Source organism: Oreochromis aureus, linkage group 3 (genome assembly GCF_013358895.1).
Source record: "Oreochromis aureus strain Israel breed Guangdong linkage group 3, ZZ_aureus, whole genome shotgun sequence".
In the NCBI taxonomy this organism is placed as follows: domain Eukaryota; kingdom Metazoa; phylum Chordata; class Actinopteri; order Cichliformes; family Cichlidae; genus Oreochromis; species Oreochromis aureus.
Window position 1 is genome coordinate 47,204,942 of NC_052944.1, and position 19,356 is coordinate 47,224,297.

General features: G+C 37.6%; 1 protein-coding gene across 5 annotated transcripts in view; it reads right to left on the reverse strand.

The window, feature by feature from the left end:
- The window catches only part of LOC120439410 (leukocyte immunoglobulin-like receptor subfamily B member 3), a 56,955-nt gene that overhangs the window by 14,251 nt on the left and 23,348 nt on the right, over nt 1-19,356 (reverse strand). For 2 of the 5 annotated variants that reach the window (XR_005612631.1, XR_005612630.1), the window contains 6 exons: nt 19,241-19,321; nt 19,014-19,064; nt 18,868-18,921; nt 18,727-18,789; nt 14,278-18,442; nt 13,502-14,040 (listed from right to left, as the gene is read on the reverse strand). Coding sequence is in view for 3 of the 5 variants with exons in the window: in XM_039610365.1 (XP_039466299.1) it covers nt 9,264-9,533; nt 10,079-10,342; nt 11,342-11,620; nt 11,724-11,993; nt 12,540-12,803; nt 13,001-13,036; nt 13,364-13,400 (1,420 nt within the window). In the remaining 2 variants the exon portion in view is untranslated. The other 3 variants (XM_039610366.1, XM_039610367.1, XM_039610365.1) reach the window with 2 other exon arrangements.

The following is a 19,356-nucleotide window of genomic DNA, read 5'->3' on the forward strand; positions in this document are numbered from 1 at the left end:
AAAATTTCAAAGCACCTTCCATGTAAACATTAATTAAGTGTATACACTCTATTTTATAACTCAGATGAATATTTGAACTGGGATTATATTTATTGGACATGGTCACTGAAGACTTACCCAACAAAGTTAGGGAGACAGTATTACTGCTCTTTGTATAATGTGATTTCTTCCTACGACCAAAGCACTGGTATGTACCAGTATCAGAGACAGACTTAATTTGTTTTCTGTAGTTCTTGTATGTGCTGTACCGGAAAAAGGCTCGACCGTCCATGATAATTTTGTATTCCCAGTCAGTGTGTTCTCCTTCCTTCATGTCACATTTGAAGCTAACAGTCTCTCCGATGAAAATGGTCGAGCTGGGTTTAACAGTTAGAACAGCATCTAGAATCCAACACAAACACAACATCATTGATCTAAAACACTTTTATGTACTTTACAAATCAAAATCTGTTCTGACATGTTCATAAAATGATACATTTGTTGAGAAACAAACAGAAGTGGAAAGTGCTTAAAGTTGATGGAGTAGATTAAGATTCATCTTAACTAAATAAATAAATGAAAAGTGCAAACTGTTCAGTCACCTTGAGCGTGTCCGCTGCAGAGGAGCGTACAGAGAACTGCAATAAAGGAAGAAACTTCACACATCATCAAACTGAAGACTCACTCAAACATGGCATCAATCAAACACATGTGGTGTTACCAGTGGCTGCTATGATTGGTTTAAATTATATATTTAATGTAAAATGCATCAAATTATCACTGATGAAGAAACAAACCTTTCTTAGATAAACTAAACCAGCGTCAGTGAAATCTAATCCAGTCTACAAACAACCATGTTGAGAACAAAACATGAACTGAAATGCTGCAAATGACTGAAACTCTGTCATTTTACTAAAACATGTTCATCAGTCAGCATGAATCAAAGGAAGAAGTGATGCACTCACAGAATAGGCCCAGCTCACAGAGGAAAGTGGGTCCCATCCTCACATCCAGCTGTGACACGTCTGAAAACTTCTACGACTTTGTGTGAAGAGAAAGAAGAAGAAGCACACGAGACGCCGAGAACTGTGAAGAAAACAAAGACTTTAAAACTTCTTCTCTCCGCTTCCTTCCTTTTACACAGAACTATCACAGCTTAACAAACTCTGACTACAGCATGATTTGACATGTTTTTATTCTCCTGCTGCTGCAGAAACAAATTAGGAAGATTTTAAAGAAACTAAGCAATAATAATCAAGTTTTATCATACAGATGTGAGCTGAGTAGTGAAAGACAGAAAACGAGCAGATTACAAGTCATTTTGTTTCCTATGTCTGCTCCTCCTCTGCTTGTTGTGTTTATAGGAGCTTTGCCACCAACAGTGTTGGGGAGTAACGGAATACATGTACTGGCGTTACATATCTAAAATACAAAATATGAGTAACTGTATTCTGTTACAGTTACCGTTTAGAAAGGTGGTGTTCAAAATACAGTTACTTTGTTGAAAGAAATGGATTACACGGCAGTCTTTTCCTGTTACATATGTTAGCCTATGCCCTCTGTATTTTTGGTAATTCCACGCAGGTGGAAACCCAAACAAAACACGCATTAAGAGGCTGTAATGCCTGGGTCTCAATCTCGCGGCCCATGTCATTATTAAGTCAATTATTTTTCAAAAAAAAATTTAATATGAAAGCAACAGGCAGAGTGTTACAGGCATAGCCCTAAAGAATGTAGCCTCATGGGCAGTGTAGCCCAGTTGTAAGTAAGCTGTTAAGACTCAACTGTACACTGTGTTTGTGTTTTCATCCGAAACAATAAGTTCCGTTGGAGCAGCCTTTCAACGCCTCTCTCTGTCTCTCGCTAGCAAAGTTGACCCAGACAACAAAGTAAAGCTAGTTTTCAGCTACGAGCCCGACACGGACGTCGACGTATTAGCCAGAGGTCCCTTTACTATGGTTCAGAGCCACAGACCTGTTTTATATACGCGCGGAATAGTTTTCTATACCAGATCGCTGCAAAAAGTGCAGCCTTACCTAATGTCCACCTACTGTTACTCATTTATATTAAGATTTAAAAAATCTAGTTGGTATTGGTATGGCGAGTAGCCTTCAGTAATAGTAATAAATCACACAGCAATAGTACATTCATGTAGTTGTAAAAAGCATGATAATATATTAAGTAATCCAAAGTATTCAGAATATGTTACACTCATTGAGTAACGTAACGGAATACATTACAAAATACATTTTGTGGCATGTATTCTGTAATCTGTAGTGGAATACAAAAACAGTGATTATAATTGGTGGCCAGTGTTGGAAAGTAACCTTCCCAACACTGGCCACCAAAAATAATCCCTCTCACAGATGCTCCATCACAGAAATACATCCTTCTGATGGGTTCAAACTGCTGTAGATGAAGAAAAGTGATTAAAAGCATTAGCAAGCAAGAGAACATACCTTTAGTATTTTCCTCCTGCCATAGATATTTTAATCATCCAGTAGGTTGCTGCTGCTAATTTTCAAGGAGTCTTGAATTGCTTCTTATACACTAAGAGCTGCAGCAGAAAATCTTTAAATTGCTTCAAATATAAAATAAATACATTTTTGTCAAAGCTTAGCTTCATAGCTTCAACTATCAGTTGACAAATAGAGGTGTCATACTCACCATAAGCAGATGTTCACATCAGTTTATCCATGCACTCACTCACACAACAATGAAATCTGTAACTAAAAATGTTTTTATCTTAACTGATCAAACTGAGCTTTACTAATGTAAATTATTCAATTAAACCCCTGTAGACTCTTTTAACTTGTCTTTCCCTCGTGATGTTCCAGTTTGATTATTAAGTGTTTTACAGGAAACAGACAACTTAAATAGTAACAGAAGTGGGTTAAGAGGTGTGAAACGCTAGACTTTACATTTCCTGTCTCAGTGCCCAAAGCAATAAGAAGTAAGTAGCAGTTTAATATTAAAAAAAATTCCCCTCTTGCCCCTGCAGGTGGTTTATCCTTCAGGCTCAGGTCCTCTACCAGAGGCCTGGGAGCTTGGGGGTCCTGCGCAGTATCTTAGCTGTTCCCAGGACTGCGCTCTTCTGGACAGAGATCTTAGATGTTGTTCCCGGGATCTGCTGGAGCCACTCGCCTAGCTTGGGAGTCACCTAGTGCTCCGATTACCACGGGGACCACCGTTACCTTCACCCTCCACATCTTCTCGAGCTCTTCTCTGAGCCCTTGGTATTTCTCCAGCTTCTCGTGTTCCTTCTTCCTGATGTTGCTGTCATTCGGAACCGCTACATCGATCGATCGTGGCTCAAGAGTTTGGAGTTCGCCTTGTAATCGGAACGTTACCGGTTCGAGCCCCGGCTCGGACAGTCTCGGTCGTTGTGTCCTTGGGCAAGACACTTCACCCGTTGCCTACTGGTGGTGGTCAGAGGGCCCGGTGGCGCCAGTGTCCGGCAGCCTCGCCTCTGTCAGTGCGCCCCAGGGTGGCTGTGGCTACAACGTAGCTTGCCATCACCAGTGTGTGAATGTGTGTGTGAATGGGTGAATGACTGGATATGTAAAGCGCTTTGGGGTCCTTAGGGACCATAAAGGCGCTATATAAATACAGGCCATTTACCATTTACCATCACTACAGCCGTCTTCTTCTGTTTGTCTACCACCACTATGTCCGGTTGGTTAGCCACCACCATTTTGTCCGTCTGTATCTGGAAGTCCCACAGGATCTTAGCTCGGTCATTCTCCATCACCCTTGGGGGCATCTCCCATTTTGACCTCGGAACTTCCAGGTTATACTCAGCACAGATGTTCCTGTACACTATGACGGCCACTTGGTTATGGTGTTCCATGTATGTCCTGCCTGCTAGCATCTTGCACCCTGCTGTTATGTGCTGGATTGTCTCAGGGGCATCTTTACACAGCCTGCACCTGGGGTCTTGCCTGGTGTGATAGACCCCAGTCTCTATGGATCTTGTACTCAGAGCTTGTTCCTGTGCTGCCATGATTAGTTGACAGCATTGTTGAACACTCCTGATGCAGGCTCACGTCAGTACAATGCAAAAGCCAAGATAAAAAAAAGCTGCTGGTTACACAGCTTGACAAGGTCCTCCCACCTTTAACAGGACATGGAAACAAATGTGAATTTGAGATGCTACAGTTTCCAATGGGATCCAAGGTGAGTTAAATTAAAAGGAGAGAGATCACTTTCACTTTGGTATGTTTTCATTGACATCTGTTTTTGATTTCATTAGGCAAGTCTTGCTTGTCGTAACAGAGTGACAGGGCAGGCAACTTAAGATGAAACTGCACCCATTAAGTCAGAAAAAAACAGACATGAAGTATTAGATGTAAAATACTTACAGAAATTTTCAACACTCAAATAATATATTCTGTGTTGAAAACTGCCACCCCTCCTTCTCTCTCCTCAACAAAGTTTGTCCATTTGTGTGGTAAAAAGGGAATCATATGTATTCAAAGTTTTCCTGCCTCTGTACATCTCAAAGTTCCAGCAGGTCAATGTTATATAAACACGTGAAGGCCTCCTAACAGCATTTATGTTTATGTTATTTACGCACTTTCAACAAACACAACACACAAGACTGAAGAATATAATGGATAACGTTTATATAAAAAAGAATATATTGTTTAAATGACACACAAAATGAGATAACAGAATCAAAAGTTTGACAGCAGCTTACCAAATATGAAACAAACAAATAAAAAATGTTTATTAATGTACAAAACTATTTAAAAACACAAGTTTTTAGAAATATATGTAATGGTTCTTAATCCATCCAGAGGAACAAAAATAATGATTTGCAAAGACAAAGGACACATCTGTAAATATATATGTAACAATATATGCAATTCAATAAATGCGTATGTGAAAGTGGAAAGATCCTGATCCTAACGCCACACTATCACTTGCTGCTGCAGCTTTCTTAAAATGAAAGAAAACTTTTCATAAAAAAGTTAATCGTAATCTTCTTTTGTTGTTCCTCTACTTTCTTCCAGTGCTGTTAAATTCAAATCAATGCAGAATTATTCAGTGTTTAAAGGTGATTTGGGACTCAGTTCACTCTGAGTTAATCATTACAACAACAAATCACAGTATGTAAGCTATTTTATTTCTGTATTACTAACAACTCGTTTTGATTTGACTTCAGAATAAACTGCTTCATCAGCTGCTGCAGGGGCTGATTTCCCTGCAAATAAAGAGATTTTTTGATGAGATGACTGCAAGTAACATCTTAATTCAAAGGCTCTACTATTTATATGCTTTTTTTGGTGTGTATAAAAGTATAAAACAGACAGCAAAATGAAAAATTTGCAAATTTTTAGATTACTTTACTTACCTTAAAGTATCTTGACTTTAGCTCTGTTGTGGGAGACCTCTGCATACAACAGGCTGTAATCTAAAAGAGGACAGACGATGATCAGAAAGGGTTGACTGTCTTTAATTTCCTTTATTTTTATATAATTCTGTCATTCTACACCTAAACTACATGAAATGATTGAAGGATGTTCTGTACACTGACTAACATTTCTCAGCATTAGATATTATCTTGTTTGAGTTCATCATTATAGCAACAAATGAGTCTGTTATTTCTGTGCAATTACCAAGAGCTGGTTGTGACTTGACTTCAGAATAAATGACTTCTTCAGCTGCTGCAGAGGCTGATTTTTCTGCAAATAAAGAAATTATTAGTCATGATTGTCAGTAACATCTTAATTCTAACACTTTTCCTTGGTGTGTAAAAATTGCCGGTGGCTCACAGTTTTTGTCCTCAGCCTCCAGATAAATACACCTTTGATATCAATTTGAAAATCCTGTGTTGCCTCATTCATGAGTTATTGTGTTCACAGTGTTGGGTGTCCACACCCCCGTCCACGCAACCAGCAGGATGACAATACCTCAAATCAGCCTTTTAGACTGAGGGGTAAAAAGTGTAAAACAGACAGCAAAAACAAATGTGTACTTTACTACTTTACTTACCCTTGTTTCTCTTGGCTTTAGCTCTCTTGTGGGAGACCTCTGCATACAACAGGCTGTCATCTAAAGGAGGACAGACAGACGATAAACATAAGAAGGGTGGAGTAACTTTGATTTTCTTTATACTGAAATCGTAATGTCAGTGAAAACTCATCACATGAACTGACTGAGGGAGGTTCTCATCTACTGAAAATGAAATGATTTGACAGCCCGTTGTTGTCATGCTTAAAAATCTGCTTCTTTCACATTGTGCCTACATCAGAAGCAGCCAGTGAGGATTCAGACGGGTCTCCTCAGTAATAGATGACCCCTGATATTAGAATCACATGAAACACGAGAAGAATGATGCTGGCTAATCTCATTTAAAATACAGATCTTTGACATGATTGGACTAAACTCAATGTATTGTCTCTGCTGAGAACAGGATTAAAATGAATCATGTGATAATAGGTTAAGGTTTATAACCTCCAGCACCTATAAGAACATAAAAACCTTTATGGGAAAAAAAGTAATTACATTAAGAAAATGAAATCTCTGAAAAGAAAAAACATATCAGCAAAGGTTTTAAATACTGAAGGAATAGGACTGATTATTGGTTCATTGTTCAAAATAAATTAAGGGAACATTCGACTATCACAGTATGAAACATTTTCATTCAAACTTCAGGGATATCTGACTCCATTTCACCTGTTTTGGTGCAACTCAGAATGACAAGAGGGGCACTGAAGAGGAAACAACAACAAAAACCCCAAAAAGAGGATATTTTTGAGGTGGTGTTCACAGGTCATTGCTCTCTCTTTATCCCCCTGACTGACTTTGCTTGTTGCTGTTGTTCAGTCGAGCTGCACATTGCTGTGCTGTGAGTACAAGTCCTAGTAAAGGACATCAGGTCTCATGCCATGCTAACAGAATCTATTTCTAACAGTTTGATCAAAAGCATGCACATGAGAATGGGCCATCCTGGTCGACCTGTGCAGCCTGATGGTGACGTCTCACAATACCAGCAGTTTGCACCAAAGCAGCTGAAATGGACTCGCAATGTTTTATGCTTCCTAACTACACTGAATGATCTCCCTGAAGTTTAACCTTTTAAATGTGTTCCACTTTTTTCCGCTTTCTTCTCTATTTATTTGTTTATTTGTTGAACAGAGCACATTACAGCGATCAGCTGGTTTCTTGCTCGTTCTTCTTAGAGCGATAACATGAATGAAAATCTACTTTTTCCTTCATTTGGATACTACTGTCCAATAAAAGCATTTAAACTAGTGTATTTTGTATTGGTAGCAGATTAAATACTCACCTTTTTGAGTGATGTTTTTAAACTCAATGAAAGAATATGTGACATCCCCAGATTCAACTAAAATAGAGTTCAAACATTTACACATAAATGAGAATAATCAAAGAGTTTGCATACTTATAAACTGCTGTTTATACTTTACCATTTTTTGTGTCATCATGGTCTTTGACTGATTCATAGAGACAAGCATCACCTACGAAACAATTAAAACTCATATACATGGATCTGATCACCTTACAACCAGAAATGTCTAAAGCAGAACTTGTCAGGGTTAAGGCTGACCTTGGTGAGGAGAAGCATGTTGGCTGTCTCGAGCTTCATCCTGGTTGATCGTGTGGTTTATGGTTTGATTTGTGCTGGAACATAAAATGTAGTAAAACAGTGGATTTAATAAGAAACACAGGATGAAATTCTGGTTTGATAAAAAATGAGAGAGAAGATTTAAACAAACCTGGCAAAACAAGAATCTGAAAAACAAAACAAAAAAACACAATCAGATGTTTTTATTGCAAACTGTTCTGGTGCTGTAACGTTACATGCAGCATTCAGGGTACATCTGTAGTTCTGAACATGTTCAGTGTAATATCAGAGAGAAATGGTTTCACCCTTTGACTGTATGAAGCGACACAACAGCAGAAGAAGAATCAGTAAAAGTCCACAGATGAGTCCAACGATCAACAGAGCAGGAAATGAAGAGTTTCCAGTCCTGGGCACTGCTGTATAAATAAGAGGATTTAATTACATGTATGTATACAGATTTAAATGTACAACAGGTTTCACATGAAGCACTATTTACAATACCAGAACTCCTGATCACATCTGCTCCACTCTCATGTTATTTTACATGATTTTGTAATATGTACAAAAAATCACAAGTGAAAGAAAATTTTCTCTGTGTAACTTGGAACCAACAGGATCTCCAGGACAGATGTCAGCTGGTGCAGTGTAATATACAATTACTTCGATATATAGAGGCAAATCGAGGCAGTGCTGAAAGCTAATGGGGGTCCACCCAGTACCAGCAAGGTGTACCTAATAAAATGTCTAGTAGCCTTCTTAATCTCTGAGGTGTGTCCCATTGTCACAGATGTATAAAATCAAGCACGTAGCCTTTACAAACATTTGTGGAAAAATGGGTCAAAAAGAGCGAGCTTCCTCTTTTTAGAGCTTCTCTAAACTAAAACAGCGTTTTGTCTCACTTGTGTTCATGATTACGATAACTTGTGAACTCATCATCTACTAATAATCTCAGATAAATTAAAATCTCAGTGACCTCGAGGTCAAAGTTAGAGGTCTGTGTATGTGTGTGTTTTATTTATGTTATCAGCTGGAAGAAAATTTCCATGAGACTTTTAAATACGGAAAATGTAGTTTTATCCTTATTTGTTTTGTACATTTTCAAAGTGTTTTTAATAGACACATATGATGCTTGTTTATTTCATCATTTTACTGGGGTGATGGTAATAAAGCTCAACATTAGCTTAATACCAGCTAAATATTCATTTCACGAAGTGTCGGACAAACTACGAGGCTACTATCAGGTTGATGTCATCCTGTTCTGACCATTGTTACGTTTGTAAAATGAAGCTCAACAACAAACATGACTTACTTGATGCTGACAAGTTGAAGGCTTCACTCCACTCTGTTGAAGAATATGAGTCATCTCTGCGTCGACTCTTACACATGTAGTCTCCACTGCTGGACTCAGAAACATTGAATATCCAGTAATTATTGTGAGTCCACTGTGTGGTTTGCTTGGGTCCTCTCCATCTATACTCCCACTCAGTGGTTTCACCTCCTTCCTGCACCTCACATGTCAGACTGATCGTCTCTCACCGCTGAATATCTGAGGCCAGCTGGGTCGTCCTTTTACAACAACCTTATTGGAAACTGTTTATTAACAGTTAAGATACAAACAGAAACATCAGCTCAGCAGAGAAAACTTAACACTGTGTGTCTGAATGTGAATTTCAAACTAAATTATTGAACTTACAGGTTATCTCAATGGTGACATCATCACTTTTATCAGTGTAGTAATCTGGGTTTCCTCTTCTTCCTCTGCAGCGGTAGATTCCTCCTTCAGATACTCTGATTACTCTGTTTTGTTGATCATCTGTTCTGATTTTAACGTCAGTGTTTGGGTCACGTCTGAACCACTCATATTTCCAGCCAGCAGAGCTCCCCACAGAGCAGGTCAGTGTCACACTGCCCCCTACTGGTATGATTGTTGATCCTGGAGTCAGTGTGGCCCTGGGTTTACCTGCTGTTAGGGAAAAAGGAAAAATGCATTATTCATTATGAACTCATAAAAATATAGAAAAGGGAAAATTTCAAAAATTGGTTTAATGTGGTGAAACTTTCCACCCACATTACTCTTTATCATATTTTTCTATTTATTTTCTCTCTGTGTTCTTTGATTTTCTTCTCGTGTCTTTCTCAACATGTTGATATTGTTCCTGTAACTCTGGTTTAAATCTCTAAATAATTACAGTATAAATGTTTGTCTGACCTGAAAAAGTCACACTAATGTAAACTATCACAGGTCACTGCTGAAGGACACACAATGATGGTTTCACATCTCTGTGTGGTTTTTGGTTTAAATAACAGAAACATCAGTCACCTTAAACTTTTCATGTTTCTTCTTTTACTTTGTTTTAAAGTTTAGAGTCTGTGAGTATTTTATCATTGTGTGTACTGTGAGTGATGTAACAGGTAAAATCAGTGTCCTGGATAAAGTTCAAGCTTCACAGCAACAGAAACAAGTTTCCATGACAACATTATTTAGTGTACATGTCACTGACCACTTACCCTTCACAGTTACAGAGACAGTGTTACTGTTCTTTGTATTCTGTGAGCTCTTCCTGTGAGCAGAGCAGCTGTATTTACCACTCTGAGCTGTAGATGCAACTTTTAATCTGAGGCCTTTGTTTGTGCTGGAGTTGAAAAGTTCTCGACCGTCCATGATAATTTTGTATTCCCAGTCAGTGTGTTTTCCTTCCTTCACCTCACATTTGAAGCTAACAGTCTCTCCGATGAAAATGGTCGAGCTAGGTTCAACAGTTAGCACAGCATCTAGAATCCAACACAAACACAACATCATTGACCTAAAACACTTTTATGTACTTTACAAATCAAAATCTGTTCTGATATGTTAATAAAATGATAAATATATCGAGAAATAAAAACAGAAATGGAAAGTGTTTAAGATTGATGCATTAAGATTAATATTTACTAAATAAATGAAAAGTGAAAACTGTTCAGTCACCATGACAACATCTCCATCTGAAATATTACAACAAACCTTTTCTCCACCTGCTCATCTCTGTTTACCTTCCTACAAGCCTCACGGCTCTTTCTTACACACACAAACTTTCCAATGAAATGACCTCAGTCTCTGTTTACAATCAGGTATCAGACCAAAAGTCTGCTTGTCCATAATAAACTGAGTCTCCCTCAGGACCTATTAGTGCTCGAAAAGGATCAGTCTGAGTATGATGACTGGGGTTGGTGAGGATGGTAGTGATAGAATAGAATTCTTTTTAGAATAGAATTCAACTTTATTGTCATGTCACATGTCACAGGTAAAGGCAACAAAATGCAGTTTGCATCCATCCAGAAGTGCTTTAGCCATGATATAGATATATTACAATATATATTAGCAATAATATAGATATGTAAGTATATTACAGAAATGGGTCTATTATGGTATGTTATAATGTACACGGTATGAAGTATGTTATGAATATTCTATAACTATAAGTATGTACAGGCTGTAGTGAGTACAAGCTATGAAAAGGATATAAATATGAAATAAAAAAACTATACAGAAATATGAGATATACAGTTATACAGAAATGTGAACTATGCAAGTTATAAACAGTTGTGGGATTAAAAATTATTGTATGTACAGAATGATGACACGGTAATAACAATATTTGGATGTTTTTCTTTAGTCCCAGACGTCGTATGAATTTAAAACTGTCTATAATGAAGCTACTATCAGGTTGATGTCATCCTGTTCTGATCATTGTTATGTTTGTAAAATGAAGCTCAACAACAAACATGACTTACTTGATACTGACAAGTTGAAGGCTTCACTCCACTCTGTTGAAGAATATGAGTCATCTCTGCGTCGACTCTTACACATGTAGTCTCCACTGCTGGACTCAGAAACATTGAATATCCAGTAATTATTGTGAGTCCACTGTGTGGTTTGCTTGGGTCCTCTCCATCTATACTCCCACTCAGTGGTTTCACCTCCTTCCTGCACCTCACATGTCAGACTGATCGTCTCACTGCTTAATATCTGAGGCCAGCTGGGTCGTCCTTTTACAACAACCTTATTGGAAACTGTTTATTAACAGTTAAGTTACAAACAGAAACATCAGCTCAGCAGAGAAAACTTAACACTGTGTGTCTGAATGTGAATTTTAAACTAAATGACTGAACTCACTGGTTTTCTCAATGGTGACATCATCACTTTTATCAGTGTAGTAATCTGGGTTTCCTCTTCTTCCTCTGCAGTGGTAGATTCCTCCTTCAGATACTCTGATTACTCTGTTTTGTTGATCATCTGTTCTGATTTGAACTTCAGTGTTTTGGTCACGTCTGAACCACTCATATTTCCAGTCAGCAGAGCTCCCCACAGAGCAGGTCAGTGTCACACTGCCCCCTACTGATATGATTGTTGATCCTGGAGTCAGTGTGGCCCTGGGTTTACCTGCTGTTAGGGAAAAAGGAAAAATGCATTATTCATTATGAACTCATAAAAATATAGAAAAGGGAAAATTTCAAAAATTTGGTTTAATGTGGTGAAACTTTCCACCCACATTACTCTTTATCATATTTTTCTATTTATTTTCTCTCTGTGTTCTTTGATTTTCTTCTCGTGTCTTTCTCAACATGTTGATATTGTTTCTGTAACTCTGGTTTAAATCTCTAAATAATTACAGTATAAATGTTTGTCTGACCTGAAAAATTCACACTAATGTAAACTATCACAGGTCACTGCTGAAGGACACACAATGATGGTTTCACAGCTCTGTGTGGTTTTTGGTTTAAATAACACAAACATCAGTCACCTTAAACTTTTCATGTTTCTTCTTTTTCTTTGTTTTAAAGTTTAGAGTCTGTGAGTATTTTATCACTGTGTGTACTGTGAGTGATGTAACAGGTAAAATCAGTGTCCTGGATAAAGTTCAAGCTTCACAGCAACAGAAACAAGTTTCCATGACAACATTATTTAGTGTACATGCCACTGACCACTTACCCTTCACAGTTACAGAGACAGTGTTACTGTTCTTTGTATTCTGTGAGCTCTTCCTGTGAGCAGAGCAGCTGTATTTACCACTCTGAGCTGTAGATGCAACTTTTAATCTGAGGTCTTTGTTTGTGTTGGAGTTGAAAAGTTCTCGACCGTCCATGATAATTTTGTATTCCCAGTCAGTGTGTTTTCCTTCCTTCATGTCACATTTGAAGCTAACAGTCTCTCCAATGAAAATGGTCGAGCTGGGTTCAACAGTTAGCACAGCATCTAGAATCCAACACAAACACAACATCATTGACCTAAAACAATTTTATGTACTTTACTAATCAAAATCTGTTCTGATATGTTAATAAAATGATAAATATATTGAGAAATAAAGACAAACAGAAATGGAAAGTGTTTAAGATTGATGCATTAAGATTAATATTTACTAAATAAATGAAAAGTGCAAACTGTTCAGTCACCTTGAGCGTGTCCGCTGCAGAGGAGCGTACAGAGAACTGCAATAAAGGAAGAAACTTCACACATCATCAAACTGAAGACTCACTCAAACATGGCATCAGTCAAACACATGTGGTGTTACCAGTGGCTGCTATGGTTGGTTTAAATTATATATTTAATGTAAAATGCATCAAATTATCACTGATGAAGAAACAAACCTTTCTTAGATAAACTAAACCAGCGTCAGTGAAATCTAATCCAGTCTACAAACAACCATGTTGAGAACAAAACATGAACTGAAATGCTGCAAATGACTGAAACTCTGTCATTTTACTAAAACATGTTCATCAGTCAGTATGAATCAAAGGAAGAAGTGATGCACTCACAGAATAGGCCCAGCTCACAGAGGAAAGTGGGTCCCATCCTCACATCCAGCTGTGACACGTCTGAAAACTTCTACGACTTTGTGTGAAGAGAAAGAAGGAGAAGCACACGAGACGCTGAGAACTGTGAAGAAAACAAAGACTTTAAAACTTCTTCTTTCTCTACTTCCTTCATTGTCAAAACTGTTCCACTCCTGAAACTAATAAAATGTGTTTGTGTTCATTCATTTGAACCCTGACATGGAGTACAGGCAGAGGTAAGTTTGTGGACACTTTTTAAATTTTAATTTTAGTTTAGTTTCTTTTTACTCTTTAAATTACTAAATTACTAAAATTCAGTCATAAAGTTATAAGTAAGTTTACCCTGGATGGTGAAAGTGGCCTCTATTGACTATTTTTCTTTTTTAGGTGTAGTTAAGAGTTTTGATGTATTAAACATAAAGGCCATCAAAACATTTGAAGGCTTGGAAACATTTCAAATCCTGGAAGAACTGCATTGGAAGCCTTGACATTAAAGTCTTGGAGCTCGACTGACTTCTTACAGAAACAACGATGGACATTTGTTTCCTTTGTCTGCTCCTCGTCTGCTTGTTGTGTTTGCTGGGAGCTTTGACACCAATAATAGTCACTCTCACAGATGCTCCACCACACAAACACATCATTCTGATGGGTTCAAACTGCTGTAGAAAAGTGATTAAAACCATTAGCAAGCACAAGAAGAGACATTTAGTATTTTCCTCCTGCCATAGAAATATTAATCAGCTGCTGATAATTTTCAAGGAGCCGCGAATCACTGATTATATTCTAAAGGCTGCTGCACAAAGTCACTACATTGCTTCAAAATACAACAAACACGTTTCCATGAAGCTTTATAAACAGTTAAAAACAGATGATCAGCCCAGAGACAAAATACTTACTCAGAGCAAATAGTCACAGCAGGCCAAAGCACTTTTTCCCACAACAGTGAAATCTTTGACTAAAAATACTTTATTTATCATTTTAACTGACAAACTTCACTAATGTAAAGTCATCACTGCAGTCTTTGAACATGAAGTTCAGTTCTGGTCAAATGTTCACTCAAATTCAGGAAGTGAGATGAAGTCCCCTCCCTCCCTTCTCTTGTCTCTGTTTCTTGTAACTGTTGCATTCAAAGAGGTGAAAGCTGTTAACTTTGTCACTCAGTAACCACACAGTGAGCTACTTCCTGAGGCTCATGGGAAATGTTTTTGAGATCGAACAAACTTTGACTGACTTTAAAATGGCAGGTCGTTCAATCTGCAGCAGATAATCGTTCAGTTACAAGCACAGACTGAAACTCACTGAGATGAAACTGAAGAAACACTTTAACTCAAATCCAAAATCCATTTCCTGAAAATACTGTAGGAGTTTTCCATAAACTGTTTGAGAATTAGTAATCAGAGTAAATCCAGATATTACAATTCTTTAGGCTGACTACAGACAAACACTGTCAGTCTCTGATTGTTGGATAACAGAGCACAGCTGGAAACACAGATGTTGTATGAATGCTCTAAATACATTTGTGCTTCTTGTTAGGTTTACTGGTGAGCTTTAGTGTGCCATACTAGACTTCAACGTTAGTCCCAACATCGGTGTGCCATCGTTCAAACCATTGTACAGCACACTTCATGGGCCTGATAGAAGAAGAGGAAGAAGAATGCAGTTATGTTGCTTGGCCTCCACTTACACCTGTTAACTTAGCAGATTTAAAGAAAAATATCATTAAATCAGTGACTCTTTGGTTAAGCTGCAAAACGATAATTGTAAATGAAGCTTATGTGTAAGTTGAGTTGTCTATGTGTAAGGAAGATCTGTAATCAGTCATCTGCTTTCCTGGCTGTTAGTCTGCTTTTCTGTTCTCTGCATCACTATCACTGTCAGTCTCTATACTTACATCATTACTCTAGTCCAATCATCTTCTTGCCCTCCTTCTTTGGGCCAATCAGCCTCCACACTTTATGGTTTAAATCTGTGCTGTGTCAGGAGGGGTGCTGAGCTTTAAGCAGAAACAGTGGTGGAGCCTGCTGAAAATCCAGACAGTCTGGCCTGTGTAAAGTCCTCAAACCCAGTTTGCATAGTGACAGAACTGCAACACAGAACAGCCACAGTGTGTGGCATCAAGTGCCAAACATGGAGGAAGAAGCGTGATGGTCTCCGGCTGTGTGCTGGATCCAGGGTCGGTGACTTGTGCAGAATGAGAGGCACCCTGAACCAAAACAGCTGCCACAGCATTCTGCACCACCATACAGTACCCTCTGGTAAGCATCTAGTTGGTCAAGGTTCATAAAAGCTGAAAGACAGTCCAAGCTATGCCAGAACTACCTCAGGAAAAAAGAAGATGGTAAGCTTGAAAACATGGAGTGTCCAGCACAGTATCCAAACTTTAACCCCATCAAGCTGGTTTGGGATGAACTGGACAGAAGAGTGAAAGCAAAGCAACCCTCAAGTGACACACATTCATGGGAACATCTGTAACAGAAATGAGAAGAACTTTGTGAAGAATATTTGATTTCTCTTGTAGAAAGAATGCCACGAGCGTGTTCAGCTGTCATGTCTGCCAGAGGTGTTTACTTTGATGAGTATAAAGTTTAGAAGACATGTTGGTCTATAAATTGATTCCACGATATATTTTTAAGTCCAACTGGAAAAATTGGGCTGTTCAAAAACATTGACCAGTGGTGTATTTTTATGGTGGTGGCAGCCTCTATACATGGGCCTCCCCTGGTTCAACCTGATATCACACCATAATGTATACTAGACACACTGGTCCACCCAGATGTTGCAGTAAGTTGTAATACACTGCAATAACAGCAGAGGGAGATATTTTATGTCAAGGCAACATAATAATAATTACAGAAAGCACTTAAATAGACATTATTAACCCATTTAACACATATATAAATATCAGAAACATACATAAAATATTTGTGGTGATTAAGGAAACTGGAATGTACTTCAATACTGGTCTACAGTTGCTTGCTCACAAGTGGTGTCTTTTCTTTAAATATATTATCTCCCCCTGCTGCTGCTGCTGCTGCTGCTGTAATGTTTGTATTCAGTAAAGCAACCTCTGCATGCGTGCCCATTTCATGTTTTGGAGAGCCAAACTTAATTAAAAATGGAGGCTCATGAACAATCATATCGTCAACATTCATGTTTAAAGTTTAATCATGTTCATCACAGATGTGAAGATTTACACTTGAGCATTAGTTTCATCTGTCTGAGATTTTAGATTTAGATTTTAGATGTAAATGTGGAAGTGTTGGTGACCACGAAGCTGAGAGGAATAAACTTTAGTTTTATTCTGGGTGAGAGCAGAGCCTTGATTCATGCTCAGGGACTGACTCGCCCCAAAACATCTAGAAAATGAGAAAATAGTATGTTGTAAGCGGTGTTCGCTTTTGTGTGCACATTGTTCTTCTGTTCATGCAATCAAACAGTAAAACTGTCAAAGGGAAGATTGTAGAGGCGTGACCAAAACACTGTTCAACTTAGAGCAGATGATCAACAAAACAGAGTAATCAGAGTATCTCAAAATAAAACTAAATAAAACTGAGACTCACACGACATTTTTCAACTGTTAAATAAGTCCAATTAAAGACAAACTCACAAAGCAAATTAAAATAAATATCTAAACATCTCAGAAATAGTGGGCAGCATGATAGAAGTGAGACCTGCTCTGATGTAAGGATTGGAGATGGTGTCACTGACAGAAAGGCGGGTGGTGTGAAGATGTTTGGATTTTCACTGGGAGTGAGTGAGCAGATCTGAGGGACAGCCTGGGTTGAGCGGTTTGGAGACAAAGTTAGAGAGGCAAGGCTGAGATGGTTTGGACATGTGCAGAAGAGGGATGGGGGATATTTTGGAGAAAGGATGCTGACGATGGAGTTGCCAGGAAGAAGGCACAGATGAAGACCAGAGAGAAGATTTTTGGATGAAGTCAAGGAGGACATGCAGGGGTTTGTGTGAATATAAAATAGAAATACAATATTACCAACCCCCCAAAAATATAACTATGGACACTTTATGTTCAGTTTGACTGGTTTTATAGACAGATAGTCTAAGCCAAATAAGACGTTACTAATTTCCAAAGAATCAGTGGTACCTTATTTTGAAATTTATTTTTTTTTAAGTTATAACACTGTTCCTAATCTATTGACAGTGCTACAATGATAGAAAAAAAACTATAATTAAGTAAATAAAGCCTCATCCGTTCATCATTGTGCCAAAGTTTGGACGTTTTTACAGCACAGTTGTTGAGGATGAAAGAAGAAGAGGAGGACGAAAAGTAGAAATGTGACAAAAAGCTGACTTTGCTGCTTGTCCTGTTACACTTTAACACAAAATATCATTAGCAGCATTTCAAGGAACCAATAAGTGTGTTGATTGAGCTTCAATGTAATTATAATTGTCTGTGTTCATAGTGCATAATGTAATTTAAATAAACGCCAAATAAAAACCTTTGTTTTTGAGTTTTACTTTGCAAACATGATGTAGGATACAACAGAAATACAGCTCATAGCTAGAAATAAAAAAAAATCTCCAGAGAAAACACACACATACAAAATACATTCACTGATACATTCAAATCCATACAGCATGTGTTGCATCATTAAGTCTGACATAATGTAGGAGATCACATTCAGCAATAATATTCACTGTTACCTGCATGTGACACAGCAAAAGCTGAATTTAAAACCAGATTATTATCTGCTCAACATCATGTTTAAAATGTTTTCTTGCTGCATCGGATGTTATGCAATCTACATTTTATATATTTTCTATAAAAGCTATAAATGCTCCCAGATAAAATACGAAACAAGAGCACTAAGTGTATATTATACCATTTAATATTATTTCTAACACAAACTAATACCACAGTGTCAGGGAGGAAATCAAAGAGTAAAATTAAACAGAAAATATATCAACAGAGAACAATTTTAAAAATATTTTAGACGTTTGGCTATAATGTGATGTAAAACCTGTCATATTGTCTCCTCAACAGAAGCTGTTGTCATCAGTCACTTTCCTCATTGTGTTGATGGTGAGCTGCTCTTTATGGACCTGAAACAAAGTTATAACAAACAGCTGTGAAACAGACTGATGGACATGTATGTAAATTATATACGCTGCCCTCTGACATGCACTACATTATGTGTGCAGTTTCATTATTCTAGAGAAACCAATAAAAATAATCAATAAAAGCTGGATTAAAGGAATTTATAAAAACAGGTTTTTATCATTTTTAATTTTAATTTTTTAAATAATCATCTGATATAACTGAAACAAGTGAAACACACTGAGTGAGCAGATAAAACAGTTAAAGAGCTCCTGTAAAGATTTCATACCTGGGGTTGAATTTGGATTGACATTATAATAGTCAGAGCTCTCCTCTGGGTCACCACGGGGCTCTGTTGAGGTCATGAAATGAAAGCATTTAAAAAACAAACAATTTTGCAAATGTGATATATTTTATGTTGGATACTCACGTGTCTTGTTAATCACTTTGAGCTGAATCACACATGAATCACCTTCTATTTGACCTGAAATAACATTATAATTTATTTTAATAATAATCACAGTTATTTGATAAAAGCCTCCATGAGCTGTGAATGAATTAAAGTTCATACTGTACCAGTCTCAGTGTTTTTAGAGCCTCTGATTGTCTCATAGACACAACGATCACCTGCAGGTCAAAGAAAATTATTCTATTATTATTAATATTATTAAGTATTCTCACCAGTAACATTTATATTAAATGCTGTTATTGTCATAACTTTGTTTAATTCACCAGTGTTAAAACTGCAGCACAGTCTTGTTGCAAAGAGCATCAGAATCTTTTAAACTACATGAAAAGCTAACCATGAAGAAGAGAGGAGTACACCTGCTGCTGATCTTCATCCTGACTGACCCTCTGGTCATCAGCTGAACCTTTATTAAACACTTCAAAGAAGACATTTGCTTTTACATGGTTATGT